General features: G+C 37.8%; 1 protein-coding gene across 1 annotated transcript; it reads left to right on the forward strand.

The window, feature by feature from the left end:
- The first annotated feature begins 13,226 nt into the window (after positions 1-13,226).
- Positions 13,227-16,913, forward strand: LOC110900641 (formin-like protein 14). The gene is made up of 3 exons (XM_022147524.1): positions 13,227-13,829; positions 14,688-14,691; positions 16,237-16,913. Exons 1-3 carry the CDS (start codon positions 13,227-13,229, stop codon positions 16,911-16,913), a joined length of 1,284 nt encoding a protein of 427 aa, XP_022003216.1.
- The last annotated feature ends 3,399 nt before the right edge of the window (positions 16,914-20,312 follow it).

The following is a 20,312-nucleotide window of genomic DNA, read 5'->3' on the forward strand; positions in this document are numbered from 1 at the left end:
GTTTTATTGATTATCTATCAAGACTGATTACAATCAATCAAACCCTAACCACAAACCCTAATTTCGTCCAAGCAAGTACTCTCACGAAATTATGTCTCTCAAACTCTGTTTTGGCTGATTAACTTTAACCCTAATGTCTAACCTTGTTTATATAACACAAGGTTCACAACTGGGCTAGGTTATAGACTACTGGGCTGCGAATTGGACAGGCCCAATTCGCCCCCCATCACCCAATCCTTTGGGTTTAGTTAGCCCAAACATTACAACTAACTATTACAAAGCTAAACCCGCTAACCGTTTATCGTTTAACTAATTACAAGATATCCAAAGACCAAATCTAAGCTGTTGTCACAAACATGCACCAACAAACTCCCCCTTGACAATAGCTTCATAAAAACTTTGTCTTGAGTCAAAACTTTGTCTTCGGTCTTCTTGCAATCTTCAAGTAATCTTGCACTGTCTTTGGTCTTTGGATAGCTTCAGCTTCAATAGCTTCTGTCAGCAACAGACTGTCAGCAACAGACTCCCCCTAAGCTGATGCATCCAATCACCAAATCTTCAAAACGTTAGCGTTTGAGTAAACTCCAGTTCAGCATTTGCACAGCAATCTTCAAACTCTTCAATCTTGTCTGCAATATAGAAAGGAGGTTCTACCATGCAGCCAATCATAACTCTCATCTTCACACGTCACAGCAACTTCTCAGCAACAAACCGCTTCAATCTGAACACTATAAAACCAACATCTCGAGAAACCATAAGAATTTTTCAACATAAGTTAAATAAATTATTATTTTTCAAGAGATTAGTTAAACTGTGTAACAGATTAAGTTTTTTCAAAATCATCAACACGCAAAACATTTTGCTCAACACACAAGAACCTGCAGTAGTTAAAATTTGAACTCACTTACTAACACCGTCTCCCCCTATCGGTAACAGTTCCTCCATGAATAACAGTTTTCCGTACGTTAAGAATTTTAACAGAAAAAGACACTATTTTTGTATTTTTGTATTTTCTGAAAGCAAGTAAATAACAAAAACAATAAACACTCTATTTTTGCGAGAATCACTGGTAAGAAGATCATATCAGCACAAGCAAACTGTTTCACACAATTATATAATTCTTTATTTAATTTTTTGTGAAAAGCAGTTCAAGACGATTACCAGTATGTTTGTCCACTTAAACAAAATGCATGAACGTTTCAAGTACCATTACCATATGATACATTAAGGTAATTTTATTTACTGAAATACGAGCGTGTCCCACTTCAGGATATACCCCCACGATCAAGGTATGCACAAAGATTCATCGTAGTAGGTGAGTATACTGATATCATCCTTCAAGATATCATGACTGTGTCTAGATCTGCATAAAATCTGTTTTATCATGTTTTAATTGCTTAACTATGAACACCCACATAAATACTAATCAAATCCTGGAAATATAAACAGCACACTCTATCATGCATGTATCTTCCCTACCACATATTTCACAAGTCCAATCCTGAGTTCTGAAATCTTAACTGGGAATAGGTTGAGAAGAGAACATAATAGATCTTTAGTAGAGATGGTATAATATACAGATCAAATGAGATTTTCTCAGTTTGATATAGGTTTCTTGGGTTTCTTTTGGGCACTTGAGGGCCTCTTTCGGGTGTATTAGATCTATAGCGCGACAACGTACAGCTAGGTCAGCATGTATCTGGATGCAGCAGAAGCTGTCGTTGCCTAGCACCTCCAGGTCAGCATATATCTGGATGCAGCAGAGGAGGTACACGACTTTGTTCAGAGAAGATTTCAGAATCAGATCAAAATTGTGTGTATCGGGAAATATACAGACATTCAAATAGAAATGAGCTAATTCCAAGTGATTATCTTTCCTGGGGTCATGTACAATTTTAGTTCTAACAGACAGACAGCCAAGATATCCCTAGTTAAAACAACAGTATAAAGACCCAAAACTTCAGATTTTGGCAATCTATCAACGCAAGAATTAAGGTCATCAAACCATACATCACTGTTATGTTCCCCACTCATATTCAGTTCATTTAAGTTTATATCACATTGGTAAGTTGATTATTTCATGCTTTTGCCTACTGGTACATCATATGATGAAGCTGCTATCACACTTAAGCAATTTAATTTCAAGTTCAGTGTGACAGTCTAACTTGCTGATGTACTATCATTTCTCCTTTTCACACAGTGATAACTCATTTTTGATTTTCTATTTTTTTTTTATGTTTTTGATTTTTCAATTTTTTTTTGTTGTTTTTTTTTTTGATTTTTTAAGAAAAGCAGTAAACTATTTACAAAAATTCTTATGAAAAACCAGTTATTCAGAATTCCTCATCCCGTTGAGTTCGACTAAGTGTTCAAAGCGAGCCCTGTCAAATGCTTTAGTATAAAGATCTGCCAGGTTATCCTCTGTGTCGACTCAGCACTTTGAACTTCAATTTAAATCATTTAATATATATATATATATATATATATATATATATATATATATATATATATATAACAACAATCTCACATCCCCCTTCATGTGCCTAGAGCAGCCACTATCAACATAAGTTGATAATCCTCCTTAGCAGCTCCTGCACACACCAACTAAGAAATTAGTTAGATTGGGGGACCCAAGCCTTAATGGTCTTGGGTCGTCCAAATTCACCAACCACTGGAACATCCATCCAATATCCATTACTCCTAACTGGAGTCTTTGAACTTAGACCTGTTGGAATTTGATTTTGATTTCCACTAGGTCTTTGGTCCTGAGGGTTCCTATATACATTTGGACAATTTGACCTTTGGAAATTTTGATTTTGAAACCTTGAATTTTGATTCCAAGAAGCATTATTGTTGTAATTTCTAAAGCCATTGTTATAAAAAGTTCGACCACCATTATTTTGGTATCGATTTTGATATTGACATTGACTTCTGAAATTATTAGAATTAAAGTTGTTCATTCTAGGTGAACTGCTTCTAGGTCTGTGATATCTGCCTGGTGGAGATCTAGGCTGAAATCTTTGTTGATTTCTTTGAAAACGTGGAACTTGTGGAGTTCCTTTTTCAGCCTTATCTACACCAACAACAACATTTTGTGGTTGCTTAGGAGCAGATTTCTTTGGAGAATTTGAACCTTTCTCCTCACTATCACCACTCTTCACTGGTAATTTTCCTCTCTGTTTGTCACTCATTTGTGCTTCACTATTTTTGTTTGGACAGCAGCTAGCTACATGTCCCTTGGTGTGACACCTGAAGCACGATCTCCTTTTCAAAGACTTCTTAGCAGGAGTCTCTGAGGTAGATCCCTTATCAGATGGTGATGATGCCTTGGAAGAATTTTGTTCAGTTTGCTTTGATTCAGATTTTTCTTTGTTTTTATTTTTAGCAAACTCTACATTTGATTCTTTTTCAATAACAGCGGTTTCATTTTTCATATCACTACCTTGAACAAAATTAATCTTTTTAACAAAAGTTTGATTTTTGCTCTTAGGAGGTGAATATTTCTTTTTCAAAGATTCCCTGTTATTGTTCTTCCTGGCATCACCACTCTCAGACCCTTCACCTTGACTTGATGTCGATCCGAAACTACTTGGTGCAGTTGACATATAGGCTGCTAGCTCATTTTCATCCGGGAGGAAAGAATAGTCATGACTAAGAGGAGGTGGGACTTCATTAAAGCCCTGGAAGCCCACAGTGGTCTTGTCATTACTCTTCTTTAACCCACCCATCATGTGTTTCATGACAAAAGACGAATCTCTGAATTGACTTAATTTCTGTTCAAGTTCAATAATTTTGAGTTGTGCATCTGACAACTCTTTGCATTTTTCAGAATTCTCTTTTGTTTTCTCAGCCATCATTTCGTGAGCTAAGTCTATTACTTGAAGTTTTTCGTTTAATTTGCAAGTTAAGGCTTCGATTTCACTTTCATAACCTTTTATCTTCTTCAAGTATAGAGATTCATTTCTTTTAGCAAAAAAGTTTGACTCTTTTATGCTAGACATCTCGCTCACCAGACTTTGATTTTGAGTTGACAGCCTGTCAACCTCACCCTGTAGTTCACGACATCTCAAACACACAGAATTAGATTGTACCTCTTTCTCATGAACTTCTGTGGTTTCATCAGCAACAACCTTTTCAGCTTCACTCTCTTTCTCTACTTCAGCATCCACTTTAGCTTCATTACTTTTCACTTCTGATTCAGCATCACTCACAGTAGTTTCAGCCTCATCAACTGGCACTATCTCTGCCATGAATGCCTGAGTGGCATTCTCATTTCCCTGATATCTCTTTTGTAATGCATCCCACGTATCCTTTGAATTTGTGTACTTTGTGAAGGTATGCTTGATGCTATCAGGTAAGGATGACTTTATTGCAGCTAAAGCTCTCTTTTCAGCTTCATACACTTTCTTATCAGCCTCATTCATGTTCACGTAGTCTGTTCTACGTCGTCTGCCCTCAAAATCATGTACTGGGTTTATGTACCCATCTTCAATACATATCCACATTCGTGCATCCTGAGATTTAATGAAGGATTTGAAGTTGTCCTTCCATGTAAGATAATTCTCCACCTTCATCATCTTAGGAGCATTCAAGTTGGTGATGTTCGACATTTTAAACGTTGCAGACTGAGAAAACCGTACAAAATATATCCGAAAACAGTGGTTACCAAATTACACCTTTAGAATCGTCTCAAAAAGACGAGTCCAATGATATATAATGTCAAAAACCGAAATCGTGATTGTCCTAAAAATCACACGAGTTCAACGGTGCAAACGGTTCTGTCAAACGAGCTACGGATCGATTTCTATTTGCGAAACACTGAAATTTTTCCGACGCTTGCCAATAAAAATTCCACCCCTTATCTTTGCTGCTAATTTCGCTGGGAATGCTGTTAAATTCGCTAGTTAACTGTTAAATTCGCTGGGTTACTTAAATTTGCTGGTAAACGAAGTTAATTTTGCTGGTCTATTTCGCTGTTAATTTCGCTAAATTCGCTGATCAATATCGCTATCCAACGACCAATAAATTCGCCGAAAAACCGTGGTAATTTCGCTGTGGAGAATTACACGGTCACCAAAGTCGCCTTTGGATTTTAACTTCGCCGGTAAGTTTGCTGGTTTAAGTTCGCAGATCAGTCAAAATCGCCAGAAACAGCTAATTTCGCCCAGTAACTATGGAAAGTCAATCTGTTCGAATATTTGATGATTTTCTGATTTTCCTAACAACTTTCTGCAAAATCAAAACAAGCAAATTATCAGTGATTTTCGAAAATCAACAAGAAACAGAACGAAGAACGCGAAGAACACGAAGAACAATCTTCGAATCTTCAAGTGTTTCCAGCCAAAATCCTTCAATCAATCAACCAAAAACAGTCCTGCAAACCCTAAAACCTGCAAAACAGCAATCAAACAAACCAGAATATCAAAACAACCAACAAAAATCAAAAATCAGAATCAAAACACACCAAAATTTCGAAAATTTTAAAAACCCTAATTATCAGGTTTCAAAAATTTCGAAATTTTACTCCCTGTTTCTGCAGCAAACAATTCTGAACCGAGCAATCAAGAGCCTAATGCTCTGATACCAATTGTAGGTCCCCTTGAGTCTATGGATCGTCACAGAATCTTCTTTCCAATCAAGAGTGCGGAATCCTCTTGATCAGAATTAGCAGAAAACGTGTAGGAAACAGAAACAGCAAATCACTTTCAAACCGGGTTTTATTGATTATCTATCAAGACTGATTACAATCAATCAAACCCTAACCACAAACCCTAATTTCGTCCAAGCAAGTACTCTCACGAAATTATGTCTCTCAAACTCTGTTTTGGCTGATTAACTTTAACCCTAATGTCTAACCTTGTTTATATAACACAAGGTTCACAACTGGGCTAGGTTATAGACTCCTGGGCTGCGAATTGGACAGGCCCAATTCGCCCCCCATCACCCAATCCTTTGGGTTTAGTTAGCCCAAACATTACAACTAACTATTACAAAGCTAAACCCGCTAACCGTTTATCGTTTAACTAATTACAAGATATCCAAAGACCAAATCTAAGCTGTTGTCACAAACATGCACCAACACAACGCAAGGGGCTGGAAGTCGTCATCATCGGTACTGGTAGTATCGGAAGTGTAGACCTCGCGCTCCGACAAAACTATGTCATCTGATACTATCGCCATGGGATCTGAAGTGTCTGAAACTCCAGTGTCTGATGAAGAAGGCCTGATGTCTGTAACACAAGCACACATATGCACAAACCATCAATCATATAATCAAACAAACATGTTAGTCACCAGTAAGTATACAAGTAATTCTTCCTAATCTCACTAAACTACCCTCCCAGCCTCTCAGACTGAACCTCCTAGTCTCTCAGACTAACTCCCTGGCCTCTAAAACCAGACCTCCCCAATCTCACAGATTGGTTCCTCAGTCTACATGACTGAACCTCCCCAGCCTTTAGGGCTGAAACTCCCCCAGTCTCCATGGCTGAACCATAAATGTTGAAAAAGTGCTCATACTTTTTGTTTGTAAAAAAAATGTTTTGTATCCTGGATCTGGACGTAATGTATGCAATGTAAAAATGTTTTTGTGAGAGCCCTAGTGATCATAGTCTAGACTCGAGAAGGAATCCTAGTTAGCTATGATCAATGCTCTGATACCAAGCTGTCACACCCTGGCTTTGCGGAAGCGTGGGTTTATTTGGTGTGACTTCTAAATACCATAGCTTAATCACAACAAAGCTATATGAAAGTAAAACCATGATGATCATCCATTGATTCAAATTTTAAAAATAAAATACGACAACATTGTTTTAAAAGTTGGCACATGCATTGGAATTACAACACAACATAATAAAAAACATTGTTCATACGACACAACCATAAAACATGAAATAAACACAGTTTAAGACTTGTGACTTGTCCAGGCAAAAGTCACAACCCCTAAACTTGGATGACATCATCTCTCCTACGCAGCTGGATGACATAGCATACCTTGCCAGATCCCTAATTCCCTGAAATACATGTAATTTGAAAAATCAACAAAAAGTTGAGCGAGTTCATGTAAAAGTGAGTATGAATAAACCTTTAAGTCTATATAAAAAGTCCCTGGTATGTAGCAATAAGGAAAAAGAGATCACCAATGGGTTGCAAAGCCACTGGTATGTGTGAGAAAGTGCAGGGAAACTCAAACCTAGCAAATTTGTACCGGGCTTCCGGCTGTAAGACACAGTCACCTCTATGGGTCATCCTGACCTCACGGGTGTGGGCTCGCTACACCCAAATAGATCTATCACTCTTGTGTCCCTCGGTCCTAACAAAGAGGATTAATGGCCTCGAGCGTTATACCCACCCCTCACATGATCTAGTTGTAGTAAAAACCCTCTCTAAGTTAACCATACCATGTAATAAAATTTGTAATAGTTATCGCATGTATTTCACCCCCGAAGTATAAAACTGAAAACAGTAAAGAGAAAAGGGGGACTTGAACTCACAGAAGTGCATCTCGAAATAGTCGGTCCCAAATCAACCTGCTGCATGACGACCTACACGTACTAACTTCTATTAGACGGACGGCCGTGCCTTGGCATAAGGTTTAACGTTTTTGGGAAATAGTTAGACAACTATTTCGTATTTACACTCCTTAACTATTTTATAAGTATATTGCTTCCCAAGGATGGGGGTATTAATACATGTATGCTTTATAATTCCGAAAATGTATTTTTAAGTCTCACTTGAAAAATATATTTAATCACTTTGTCTAAAATGTTTTAGTTTTCCAAATATATATATATATTTTTCCCAAAAATATTATATTTTATTCTACAAGTTTTTCCAGAATAATACTTCAACAATAATATTCTAATAAGAGTATTTCATTCCGAAAAAATACATAAGTTACATTTTTAAAGTTCGCGTTTTATTTCGATACTGTTAAAACTTAAATATTCATTTTGTGAGGGAGTTGATATTATTTTGGAAGTCGTTATTTCATGATATTTCAAGTAATATTATTTTTACTCTAAAAATAATATATCTCTAGTTCACATAATAAACACATAATCACAAAAGCGTTTTACTATAAAATATATTCTAAATATATATTTAACGAGTTTTATTTACGAAAATCCACCTCCGGTACTTTGTAATTTTTGTAATAAAAATCATGGCGAAGTTTATTTTTGAAAAACAAGTCAAAAATATATTTGTAAACACTTATTAGAAAAATATTTTCTAAGTGTTATATTTCTGGAAAAATTTCACCAGAGTTTCCTCTGTAACTGGAAGTGTCCATGCTTTTAGCATATCATTTTCTTTTTGTAAAAATCACCAAACAATTTACCAATCAACAATATACAATATTTATCCATCAACTTGACAAAATATGAATTAATCATAAACTCATGAACTTGAAGTTTTTGTAAAAATATGTAGTAAATCACCAACACATTTAGTAGGTTTTGTTATTTCTAAAAATAAGTTTAGTTTCTTGTAAACTTCATTTTTAAAGAATTTGATGTTTAACAACTTCTAGTCAAGATTTACAAAAACATTTCTTTATGAAATTTTATTGTTACACAAGTGTTTACACACTTGTTTAGTTACTATAAATGCTTCTTGTTTATAAAATACCTGAGTTTTAACAAAACTAGCATTTTCCGCTTGGTTCTTTCGAAAAACCACTTGTAGGTCTTTAGATCCACAAGTTTACAACTATATTTTACAAGAAATTCAAGTTTCAAGTTCATGGTGGATGGTTTCATCATCTTTTCACATCTTAACACTAACATACTACTAGTTCATGTTCTTGAACATGATCTAGTATGGTTAGATGGTGATCCATCCCACTTTTAGTAACAAACAACATCAAAAAATCACAACTAAACAAGATTTTCATGATTTACACAACTAGCTTCTCTTTATCCATCATTAATCACTTATGTTCAAGACTTTATGTTATGTTCTTTAGTGTTCTTGATTTTTAACCATTAAACCTACTATTAACCACCATAAACAAGATCAAGATGATGATTAGAGACACTTACTACTAGCTCAAGGCTAGGGAAGAAACAAGGTATAAATGTGGTGGATAAAAGAGATCTAGAGCGGTTCTTGCACTTTCGAGATCACCGGGCTTGTTTGTATGACTCCTTGCTTCTATGGATGTATGTGAAATGGTTGAACCAAAGCTTGATGATGGGTGTGTAGTGGTGATGGTGTTCGGCCGAAGACAAACAAGAGTGAAGGAGAGAGAGCAAGTTTGAGTTGGTGATTTGTGAATGAGAGTTCTTAACCTTTGGTGTTTACTTATAAACCACTAATCACTATTATCCAACATGTAATGTGTTTACTAGATATCAAACATAAGTGATTAAAATAATCAAAGGATTGGTAAGGGTGGGTCACCCTTGTGACCGTCGAGATGGGGGGGGGGGTAAGGGGTTGGTTTTCAAATGGATAGTTACTAATTAGTTAGATCTCAAAGTGATAAGTAAGTGTATTAGTGTGTGTGTGTGTGTGTGTGTAATAATATTGTAACACCACGTAAAAACGTGTCCAGTTATATATAGACACGTGTCCCGAACTTCAAACGAGTGTATTCTCGTGAAGGACTTAAAAGGTCAACATGCCCAAACTTGAGCCTCTGATTGACACTTCGTGGGAGATTTGTTCTTAACCGAAAGGTTAATTGAATACAAGAAGCCATTTCGTGTATACATATGAAAAATAAGGCTACGGGAATTAAACATGTCAACATGTTAAGTTTACCTCTGAATGACCTTTTTGAATAATTCCCGAAAGCATTATAAATTATATTGACACGTTGATAAATGGCTATTAGGGAGGTTAAACTTTGGCTACTAATAATAGTTCATAATTCAATTCAAGAATTTGAAGTTCATATGAAAAGCCGACAAACCTTCATGTTTGGACAACTTCTTTAAATACAAGGAAACACAATTGCATGGCATTGTTATTGGGCATTCAGAACTGGTCATATGGACTATTGTACTGAATTATGGGTCAAGATTCGGACAATTGAAATGCATGGTGAAGTGTATAAAAGTTATAAAATTTTTGTCCTCTGGTCAACGGTTACGGACCGTATGGCCCTAGGCTTACGGTCCGTAAGGTGGTAATGGGCGTTGCAAATTAAGTTCAGTTACGGATCGCATGGATTGAGGTTTACGGTCCGTAAGATTCGAATACGGTCCGTAAGATGTCTAGCTTACGGTCCGTAAGCTCGTCGCTGGGCAGAAATTATGGACAGATGTATGTTAAGCTGTTAAACCGACTCTAACATATAATTTCCGAAACCTTGGACTCTTGGATGGTTTTTATAAACCACTAGGACACCTGGAGTGATCCTAGGGCCTCCAACAACAGCTGCAATGATCTTGGAACTTAGAATTTCACTATATAAGGAGCTTTAGTATTGAGTTCATGAACACTTCATTTGTAAACAATCTCAAATCAACTCCTGGAGCATTGCAAGGACCTGGAGAAGACTTTCAAGGGTAGAAAAGATTGCTAGGACCTTAAGTAAGCTTCTAATTACTTATTTAGTTGTTTAATTTAGATTAATTGCTTTAAAGTCAAACTTTTAGTAGTTTCAGTTTGACTTTCGTTTTAATTACATGTGGCTTAACCACTGATCAAATTGAAAGTGGTTATGAAACCACATTAGTATAGGTAACTAACCCCTAAAAGGGTGTCTCCTAATTATCTCGTTTGACTGATTAAATGTCGGGTCAAAGTAGTTTGACAAAAAGTCAAACTAGACTGAAATTACATAATTGATTAAAATTAATAAACCAGAGGTTCTAAATTATATTATAACATTCTAATGACTCGGTAATGACTACACAAACATGTTTTATCAGTCCTAATCCGACAATTAATCGTCTAAGGGCAGATTATAACCGAAAGTCGCAAAAGCTTGACTTTTGCTATGACTTTCAATTCTGACCCATTCAAGCTTATTTCTTCCATGTTTTAAGCTTCCATTAGGACCATAATACATTGTAGTATAACTCTCTGAAGTTATATTACATAGTGCCTAATCGTTTGTAAATTATGCTCTTGATCGTAATTATGCTCATTAATGCCTAAAACGCCTTTTTTGCATAAAACCGAGATTTTTAGCAATATGAATGAACTAAAACCTTTGCTACTGATATTTGGACATGCCCCGAAAGTTTGACATCAGTTTGAGGTCTAGAATGAGAGTTATGCTAAATATCGTAATTAAAGAACTACTTAGTAATTAAAAAGCGTATTTAGCATTAAGTCCATCTAGACCCAATTTTTGACACCAATCCTTTTACCTACTGATGTTAAATATTATTTTGGGATTTTTGAAGATTTTTATTTAATTTTTAAACTGAACTTAACATAAGATTATAGCCTAATTCCGGTAATTACCAATTTTGCCATTTTCATGCATAAATTGAGTTTTACATAATATTTTGAAGCCAAACTTTTTGCCACTGATCCTAAATGATAAATGTACTATTTTGAACCTCATAAACTGACCAAAATATCAGATTTCTTATTTTTACCATATTAGCCCTTTAAATCACATATTTAGCGTTTTTAGCACCTAGTTTGGGTCAAAACTATATTTATCATTTAAAACCCATAACTTACTGATGTTTTAAGTTAATTTACATAATATTACAGTAAGTTAAAGTTTTAAACTCAGGAACCTATTTTTAGCTTTTAAAAGTCTATGTAAAATTACCAAAATGCCCTTATGGGACTTATTTTGGTTTAAATTGCTTTTGGGCATAAATGTTGATATACTACTGTTATATTAACATATTTTGAGCATAATAATGATTAAGACCTGTTTATAGCTTGTCCGGTTACCCGTTACGCATTTACGCGTTCGGATCGGTTTACGTAACTAGTTTACGTAAAATAGCCGAAACGGGCTTAACCTTGTCATTAAAACCTCATTTTCCAGAAGGTGTTTAGTTTACCCATATTATACAAGTATTCAAGCTTGTCGGATCTAAATCACATTCTATCCCGGTTTCCGTTTAATCTACCGGTTAGGTCCGTAAGGTTTCTTTCTAGCTAGTCGGTCTAAGTCTTTGACTTAAGTAAAGACCCGTTAGCTTCCTAATAGATAATTAAACATTCTTACAGATTTATAGCTTCCGGTAAAAAGTATCTTTCAAGAACTTTAGGAATTTACTGCTACATCAGGTAAATACTTTTAACTTATTTTCCCTATACGGGCTTGGGATACGGTATATTAATACCGCTTGGTCGGGTATGGGATTATTATGTCGGATTGTGATTTAATAAATCCGCATAACCCGTTTTAATCTGTATTGTTTGATAACATAAACATTTGGGGGTTAACGACCGTGTCCTGGATATCCTTGGCTCATTTAAGTTATTAATGGCCACGACCTATGCACGGGGTGCAGGCATGCACCCGACAGATGCAAATGCTAAATATTAATTTACCCACAAGTTGGGGATAACTCCTCTGTGGGTTCTATAAGTGGTGAGTCAGTTAATCATGTCCGGCTTACAAATCGGCCCCACATGTATGACAAGCATGTAAAACTGTATACAAGATTTTAATAAGATTGTCCCAAGTTATAAAGGATTTGTGCCTTGTGCATCTAAACCAATTTTCTTAAATGTTTTCAAAACGAGTCAGTTAAATTGTATTTACCAGTGTATACCGACGTATTTTCCTAAAGATTGAATTGACAGGTACTTAACAAAATAGGCTGGAGCTATAGGGTGTTGTAGAGGATCTTGCAAATCCCATAGATACCCGGAGTCTGTAGTTTTTGTTTCTTTGTACTTTATGATCCGCCTGTGGATCTTATTACATTCCAGTCTGTATTTTCCTTGTACTCGAACATCGACAGACAGTATGGTTTGTAATAGTTTATTTACCCAGCCTTCCGCTGTGCTATATTAATGTGTGTGTTGACAAGGATGATATCAACTACGTCACGATACTCCCCACCGGGCCCACCGGTAATACGTGGATTATTGGGGTGTGACAGGTTGGTATCAGAGCCAACATTGAGTGAATTAAACACTAACCTTTTGTGTTTAATCTCAATGACACAATAAGCACATTCCTTAGACTCTCGAGTCTAGGCAAATGACCTAGGGTGCATCTTTATCTTTCCTTTGTTATTATTCTGTTTTGTTTTATTTTGTTTACTTGTTTCAACAGGAAGTTTACCATCATGCCTCCGAGACTAAGAGGACGTGGCAAGGGTCCCATGCGTGGAGGACCGTCATCTGCAGGACCATCTCACAGACGCACTCCATCGGCGTCTTTTTCCACCTCTGACTCTCGCGATATGTGGGGTCAACCATTCGAGCCGGCAAGACACTCAGTCTCGCTCAGCTCTTCGCCATCTTTTCATCCGTCTTTCGGACCATTTGCTCCAAATGAGCCCGAACACTCTCACCATTCAGACCAATCTCACCATTCGCATGAATCTTACCCACCGCATAACTCTTTGCAATCTCATTCATTTCATCATTCTGAATCCCCCTACTCTCCAAGACAATTCAACCCAGCCGACTATGTGAACGACTTCCTTGGCTATAACCCATTGGGCCTTGAGGACCATTTCTCTCAGGAAATGGAGATGGATGATGACCCCGACCAGGAGATGCAAACAGGAACCCCGGGCCACCCTATCAGCATATCTAGTGGGTCTCCATTTCGGGGATCTCCTTATCGTGGACCCGACTCCTTCCAAGAGAGGATGGCCACCTATGACTGGTTCTTTACTCCATCTTATCATAGCTCTCCGGCTCAACCACCTTTAGATGATCCTGTCACACCCCCAAAATACCACTTAGGGAGTGTCCCTGATAGGCGTGTGACGTACCAGCAATGAGCCACTAATTACATGGAACCCATACATATTTCTAAAATAAAGTTCTTGATTAATAATAAAACACCACCCGAGTTCAAAAGAAACCAAAGTATTCAGTGGAAGCAAAACCAAACGAAGTTAAATAGTTTAAAACCAATATAAGGTATCAACAAATCAGAACACAAATCCCTCCAATCGACCCATGAGACTCTAGCTACTCCAGACAGCAAGTTCCAATGCAAACAGCTAACGACCTACAAGCATGCAAACAAGTGTGTCAGACTACGCTGGTGAGTTCAAAGTTTTGTTACCGAGTTTAGTTTACCAGATGTATATAAAACAGTTCAACAATTTGATTTGATGTTGTTATTAACTCGATTACCGAAATGGCTACAAGATGTGTTTGCCCAACCCCAATGTCTCTATCAAAACATTGGTCATGCTTTAAGGAAATTAGTTCACGCCCGACCTCCCTGAGACGGTGTGAGGGTGCCAAACCTAATAGCGCTATCAACTAATAACCTCGTTGCCTTCCCGGCAACTGTCGGTAGATGTAAGGGGTCTTATATGATAGAAACTGAGTAATAACCAACATCCCAATAACCTGCATTCCCCCTGGAACGTTACCCAATATCCCTTCCCGGGATGCATGCTTGGAAAAGGACAGTGAACTCACCTTAGAGTGCTCGGTAGATTATGTTACGTAAGGTTAATTGTTCCTCGTTGGTCACCCGGACCCTAGTGTGGTTACCAGTAATAATTAGTTTCGTTTACAAAGAATTTACTTACTTAATGTATATTTTCCATATGTGATAGGCAAGTATGGCACGCATTATCATACAGGTTATAACGAACATTCGGGGTATACGTATTTCCACAATACAAATCCATATATTCTACTGACTCACACGAACAACTCACACCTCATACCCATGAATATGCATGTAGCAATTACATTTCCTCCTACTTTATAATTACTATGGTTATCAGGATCCTGTATCAAAAACACATAAGACCCAACACGACTCGGCAGCCCAGGTTTAATCTCCACATAAAAACCAGCCAAAACATTTAACCCGTAAACTATACCCAGCCTAATAACTCGTTTATGGTAAAATGGCAAACTGACTTTGAATGGTTCAAGTTCGATGAACCATCAGCTTGCTTCACAACAAGCATTACTACTCTACAATAGAAGTTAACAAAATACATGTAAGCATATTTTCTTAATTCATACTTGAAGCTTAACAAACTGTATAATTATATACATATTTCATAATAAAACATATGTGTGTGTGTGAAACCTCATTGTATAATAAATGATGCATCTCTAATCCATACATGATTGTTATGCGAGAGTCATAAAAAAAGGATCAATCAATGTTTGACATACATGCTAATAGAGAATATGAAATCAAGTCATGCAAGGCACACATATCATCGTAGACACCATATTGAAATTCCCACATGAGCCGCCATTTTTATTCAAAGATATTAAACTCTTTCAACCATTAAACTTCAATTCCATTGGACCATTCTACTACTGATATGTCAACATTTATTATGACTCATATATTGGTCACATGCACTCATCATTATCAAGCACACATAGTTATCCTACCTCTAATAATTCAATTCACACATATACATAACCGTCAAGATGACAAGAATCACATGCTTTTGATCATACCATACTCATGTCAAGTTGCACATAGTCATATAACCATATCACACATTATCCCAAATAATTAATCAACAATCTCATTCAATATCATATATGACAATACCATGCAAACATAAATGTCAACGGATTAGAACTACTAACCAAGAATTTAATCAACCAAGCTGTTATCTCGAGGGGGGGTGTCCTCTTCTGCCGTACGTAAAAGATGGAACGGTAGGGTTTTTTTTTTTTTTTTTTTTTTTTTGAGATATAGGTAGGCAACAAGTAATACACGAGCTTAAATAACAAAGAAGTTTGGTAAAGGGTTTGGTTTGGGCGACCACACTAATCCGGAATGGGCCTGAGTCCATTTACTTGGGCCGATGATCCACCTATTGCTTAGTTTTCAATTATCATCTAAACACTAGCCTAATACCTGCATTATATGTGATACAAGTTTAGGGGCGGTCACAATTAAATCAAGTGGGCCAATCAACAAGTTTACTTCGGGCTTCACACTTTGGGCCTAGCTAATTAGGATACACACAAGGAACAATTAAAGCACACCATGGACTAGTTAGGCTCATGAGATCTATTTGGGCCGACATGGTGTGTGTTTGTAAGGTATAGTTATAACGCACAAGATATATGCGGCCCGATTGAATTCTAATAAGTTATGTAATCAAGTTATCAAACGTTTAGGTTTAACAGAGTTGAGGTCACCAGATTACACGTCACTAACCTTGAAAGTTCGGGTTGTCACAGATCCTCAACTTCAAGCTGTCTCACCACCACCACTCCCGGTAGAGGAGCCACCGCAGCAGCTACCACAACCACCTCCCGAGCCTTCGAGGCGAAGAAGGAACGCTCGCATGTCCGTTAGAGGAGGACCCCGTTTTAGTTCTCCTCGAGGGTCGAGTTCCTATCCCCCTATTCCAGAGGACCCTCAGATGGGTGGGCCCTCAAATGCGGCACCGGAGGATAATCCTCCGCAAGCTTCTTATGTACCACCTATGCCGCCTGTGGGATTTGATAACCCAATTCCGACATACCCAGGTTCTTCCGGGTATAATCCTTATGGAGACCCATCAGGATATCCATTGGGCTATGGAACTCATGACCCATATCTTACGGCTGCGCAGTATCACCACCGTTATCCTTCCACTTACCCTCCTATACCTCCAACTGACTACCCAATTCAGGGTTATCAGTATCCTCCGTATCAGCCACCTCCTTCCCAGCATCTTCAGCAGCAGCAACAAACTCAGGAAATCTTAGAGAGGTTGGATAAGGTTGAGCATAAGACCAAGAAGGACAAGGAAAGGCATACTAGCTTCATGAAAGGCCTCGCCAACCTTATCAAGGGGAAGAAGAAGTAGAGGGTCGTTTTGTTTTCTTGATTGTTGTAATCATGTCCCTGCATGGACATTTGTTTGATTTCTGTATCAAGTCCCTGCGTGGACTTATTTTCATTCCTGTATGCCCCTGCGCGGGTAGTTTGTCTTTTTCTAAGTCTCGTTTAGGGTAGTTGTATTTGCTTTCATCCTAATGAAGTTTTAACTTTGGTTTTGAATTTGTGTATTTTATTACACCATGTTAATTCCTTTCAATTTATAATGGATCTGCCAAAGAAACTCTTAGAGGTATAACCTAGCCAAAATATTAATTGGCTATGATGGTACAACCTTTTTAAGATAGCAAATCTCAGTTAACATCTGAAAATATGTTAACATTCCTAGTTGTGCGGTGCGAGAAACCACACAAGCTTCCAAAAGGTACTTGGACCCTTCCAAGTCACATAAAGCCAAAATGATCAATACGAATCCTGGCTAGAAAATATTAGTATGATGGATACACCAAGACATCCATTTGAGATGCATGCTTTAAGCAAAGGTGTAAAATGACAATGAAAGTGCGACTCATAAACTTCTTGTCAAAAAGGCAATGAACTTGGTTCAGACCTTAAAAGATCATTGATTTTTGAGATCAATAATTAGAATCTGGACTCGTTCTTGTGACAAGCTTTTAAGCTATTTTAATGTCCTTTGAAACGAGTTTAATGTCTTCTATGACATTGAAGTTGTGAAATTTCTATCTTTCTCCTGTCTAGTATTGTGTAGAATAACGCATTATGTAAACATTTAGTTATGTTATGAAATGGTCTAAATGGTTTAATAATACCATGACCAATGAGTCATCAATGCGATGAACTTATATGTAATTTAAATTACTATTATTGTCTATATTATAGCATTCAGAAATGGCTGGCTCCGACGAAGTAAACAGTCATCCAGCACAGGGAAATACCAGAATTAACATTACTGGTGCAGAATTACAAGCTATGATCACCGCTGCAGTCTCTCAAGCGATTAATGCTAAGTTTAAGGAGCCGAGTATCGTTCGGTCACAAACTCACTCTAAAACTCATTCTCAATCTCACACTCATAAGAAGAGTGAGTCAGTGCATTCGTCTAACCGGGGTAGTATACCCAAAAGACAGATAGATCTTGAGCCGACCCCTAGGTACACCAAGGGTTGTACCTACAAGTATTTTGTTTCCTGTAAGCCGAGGGATTTTACAGGAGAAAAAGGGGCAATAGACTGTATGAAGTGGTTAGATGAGATGGAGACGGTGATAGACATTAGCGGCTGCGCTAAGGGAGATGTAGTTATGTTCGTCTCCCAATCTTTTAAGGGCGATGCCCTTACGTGGTGGAAAGCACTTGTACAGTCCATCGGGAAAGTCCATTTGTATAACCTTTCCTGGGAGAAGTTTGTCGATTTGGTTAAGGACACTTATTGTCCTCAACACGAAGTAGAGCGTGTGGAGACTGATTTTCTCACCCTCGTGATGAAGCATCTAGACTACAGATCCTATGTGACAAGCTTCAATTCCATGTCCAGGTTGGTACCATATTTAGTCACCCCTGAGCCGAAGCGCATCACGCGTTTTATTGGTGGTTTGGCCCCTGAGATTAAAGGAAATGTGAAGGCTTCTAAGCCAACCACCTATAGATCTGTTGTGGATCTATCACTATCCCTCACATTGGATGTTGTGAGGAGCAGGGCGAAGAAAAATTCTGAAGAGGGGAAGAGGAAGAGAGAGGATGATCAGTCCTCTCAATCGAATAAGAAAGGAAAGGGGAACTCTGGTTCCAAGAAGGGGCAGACTGATGACAAGCCCAGATGCAAGACTTGCCATAAGAGACACTTTGGCAAGTGCAATCGGGACCCACAGGCCAAAGCGTGTGGGATTTGCAAGAAGAAAGGGCACAAGTCTGTTGAGTACCGAAACATCAAGGATGCAACCTGTTATGGTTGCAATGAAAAAGGGCATATTAAGACCAATTGCCCCAAGAATGCGAAAAAGCCTAAAAAGGCTAAGAAGAACAATGCCCGAGTGTTCCAAATGCAGGCAAAGGAAGCGGTGACTGATGATAATGTCATAACAGGTACCTTCCTCATCAATAATATTTATGCTAGAGTCTTATTTGATTCCGGTGCTGATAAGTCCTTTGTAGATCATAAGTTCTGTAAGTTATTGAATTTGCCTATTAAGACTCTAGACATAAAATATGAGGTAGAACTCGCTGATGGTACCTTAGAATCCGCCTCAACTCTTCTTGATGGATGTTCAATGTCCATTAAGAACCATTCTATCCCACTGTCCCTCCTGCCAATGAAATTGGCTGGTTTTGATATAGTTTTAGGCATGGATTGGTTGTTGCATAACCAAGCCCAAAAAATTGTATGTGACAAAAAGCTTATCATTATCAAAACCCCTTCCGGTGAGTCCGTCACTATCCAAGGAGACACACAATACGGGTTGCCACGCAACATGTCTATTCTTAAAGTATCCCAGTGTTTGAAGGGTGGATGTGTCATTTACATGGCACAAGTGTCGGTGAATGATCCAAAACCGAAGATTAAGGACATCCCAATTATTTCAGAATATCCTGATGTCTTTCCTGACGAGTTACCTGGATTACCTCCTGAGAGGCAAGTAGAATTCAGGATCGACATCCTCCCTGGATCTGCGCCTATCGCGCGAGCTCCGTATCGCCTAGCACCTACCGAAATGAAAGAGCTCAGGACTCAACTGGATGAATTATTGGAAAAAGGTTTCATTCAACCCAGCTCTTCGCCTTGGGGAGCTCCAATTCTGTTTGTAAAGAAAAAGGACGGATCAATGCGTTTATGTATTGATTACCGTGAACTGAATAAGGTAAGGATCAAAAATCGTTATCCTTTACCCAGGATCGATGACTTATTCGATCAACTCCAAGGAGCGAGTTACTTCTCAAAGATAGATTTGAGATCTGGGTATCATCAACTTAAAGTTCGAACCGAAGATGTTCCAAAGACGGCATTCAGAACAAGATATGGACACTTCGAGTTCTTAGTGATGCCTTTTGGGCTCACTAATGCGCCTGCAGCATTCATGGACCTCATGAATAGAGTCTGCAAACCATATTTAGATAAGTTTGTCATTGTTTTTATAGATGACATACTTATCTACTCGCGTAGCCAAGTGGAGCATGAAAAGCACCTTCGATGTATTTTAGAACTGCTTCGACAGGAGAAGTTATATGCCAATTTCTCAAAGTGTGAATTTTGGCTTCGCAAAGTCCAGTTCCTTGGACATGTGGTTAGTGAACACGGTATTCAAGTAGATCCTGCCAAAGTAGAGGCTGTAATGAATTGGGAAGCACCTAAGACACCTACAGAAATTCGCAGCTTTCTGGGTTTAGCAAGATATTATAGGAGATTCATTGAGA

Source organism: Helianthus annuus, chromosome 13 (genome assembly GCF_002127325.2).
Source record: "Helianthus annuus cultivar XRQ/B chromosome 13, HanXRQr2.0-SUNRISE, whole genome shotgun sequence".
NCBI classification, from domain to species: Eukaryota; Viridiplantae; Streptophyta; class Magnoliopsida; order Asterales; family Asteraceae; genus Helianthus; species Helianthus annuus.

What these genes read in the sequence shown, in the direction of transcription:
- LOC110900641 (XM_022147524.1), top strand. Translation starts at nt 13,227, where the DNA reads ATGCCTCCGAGACTAAGAGGACGTGGCAAGGGTCCCATGCGTGGAGGA.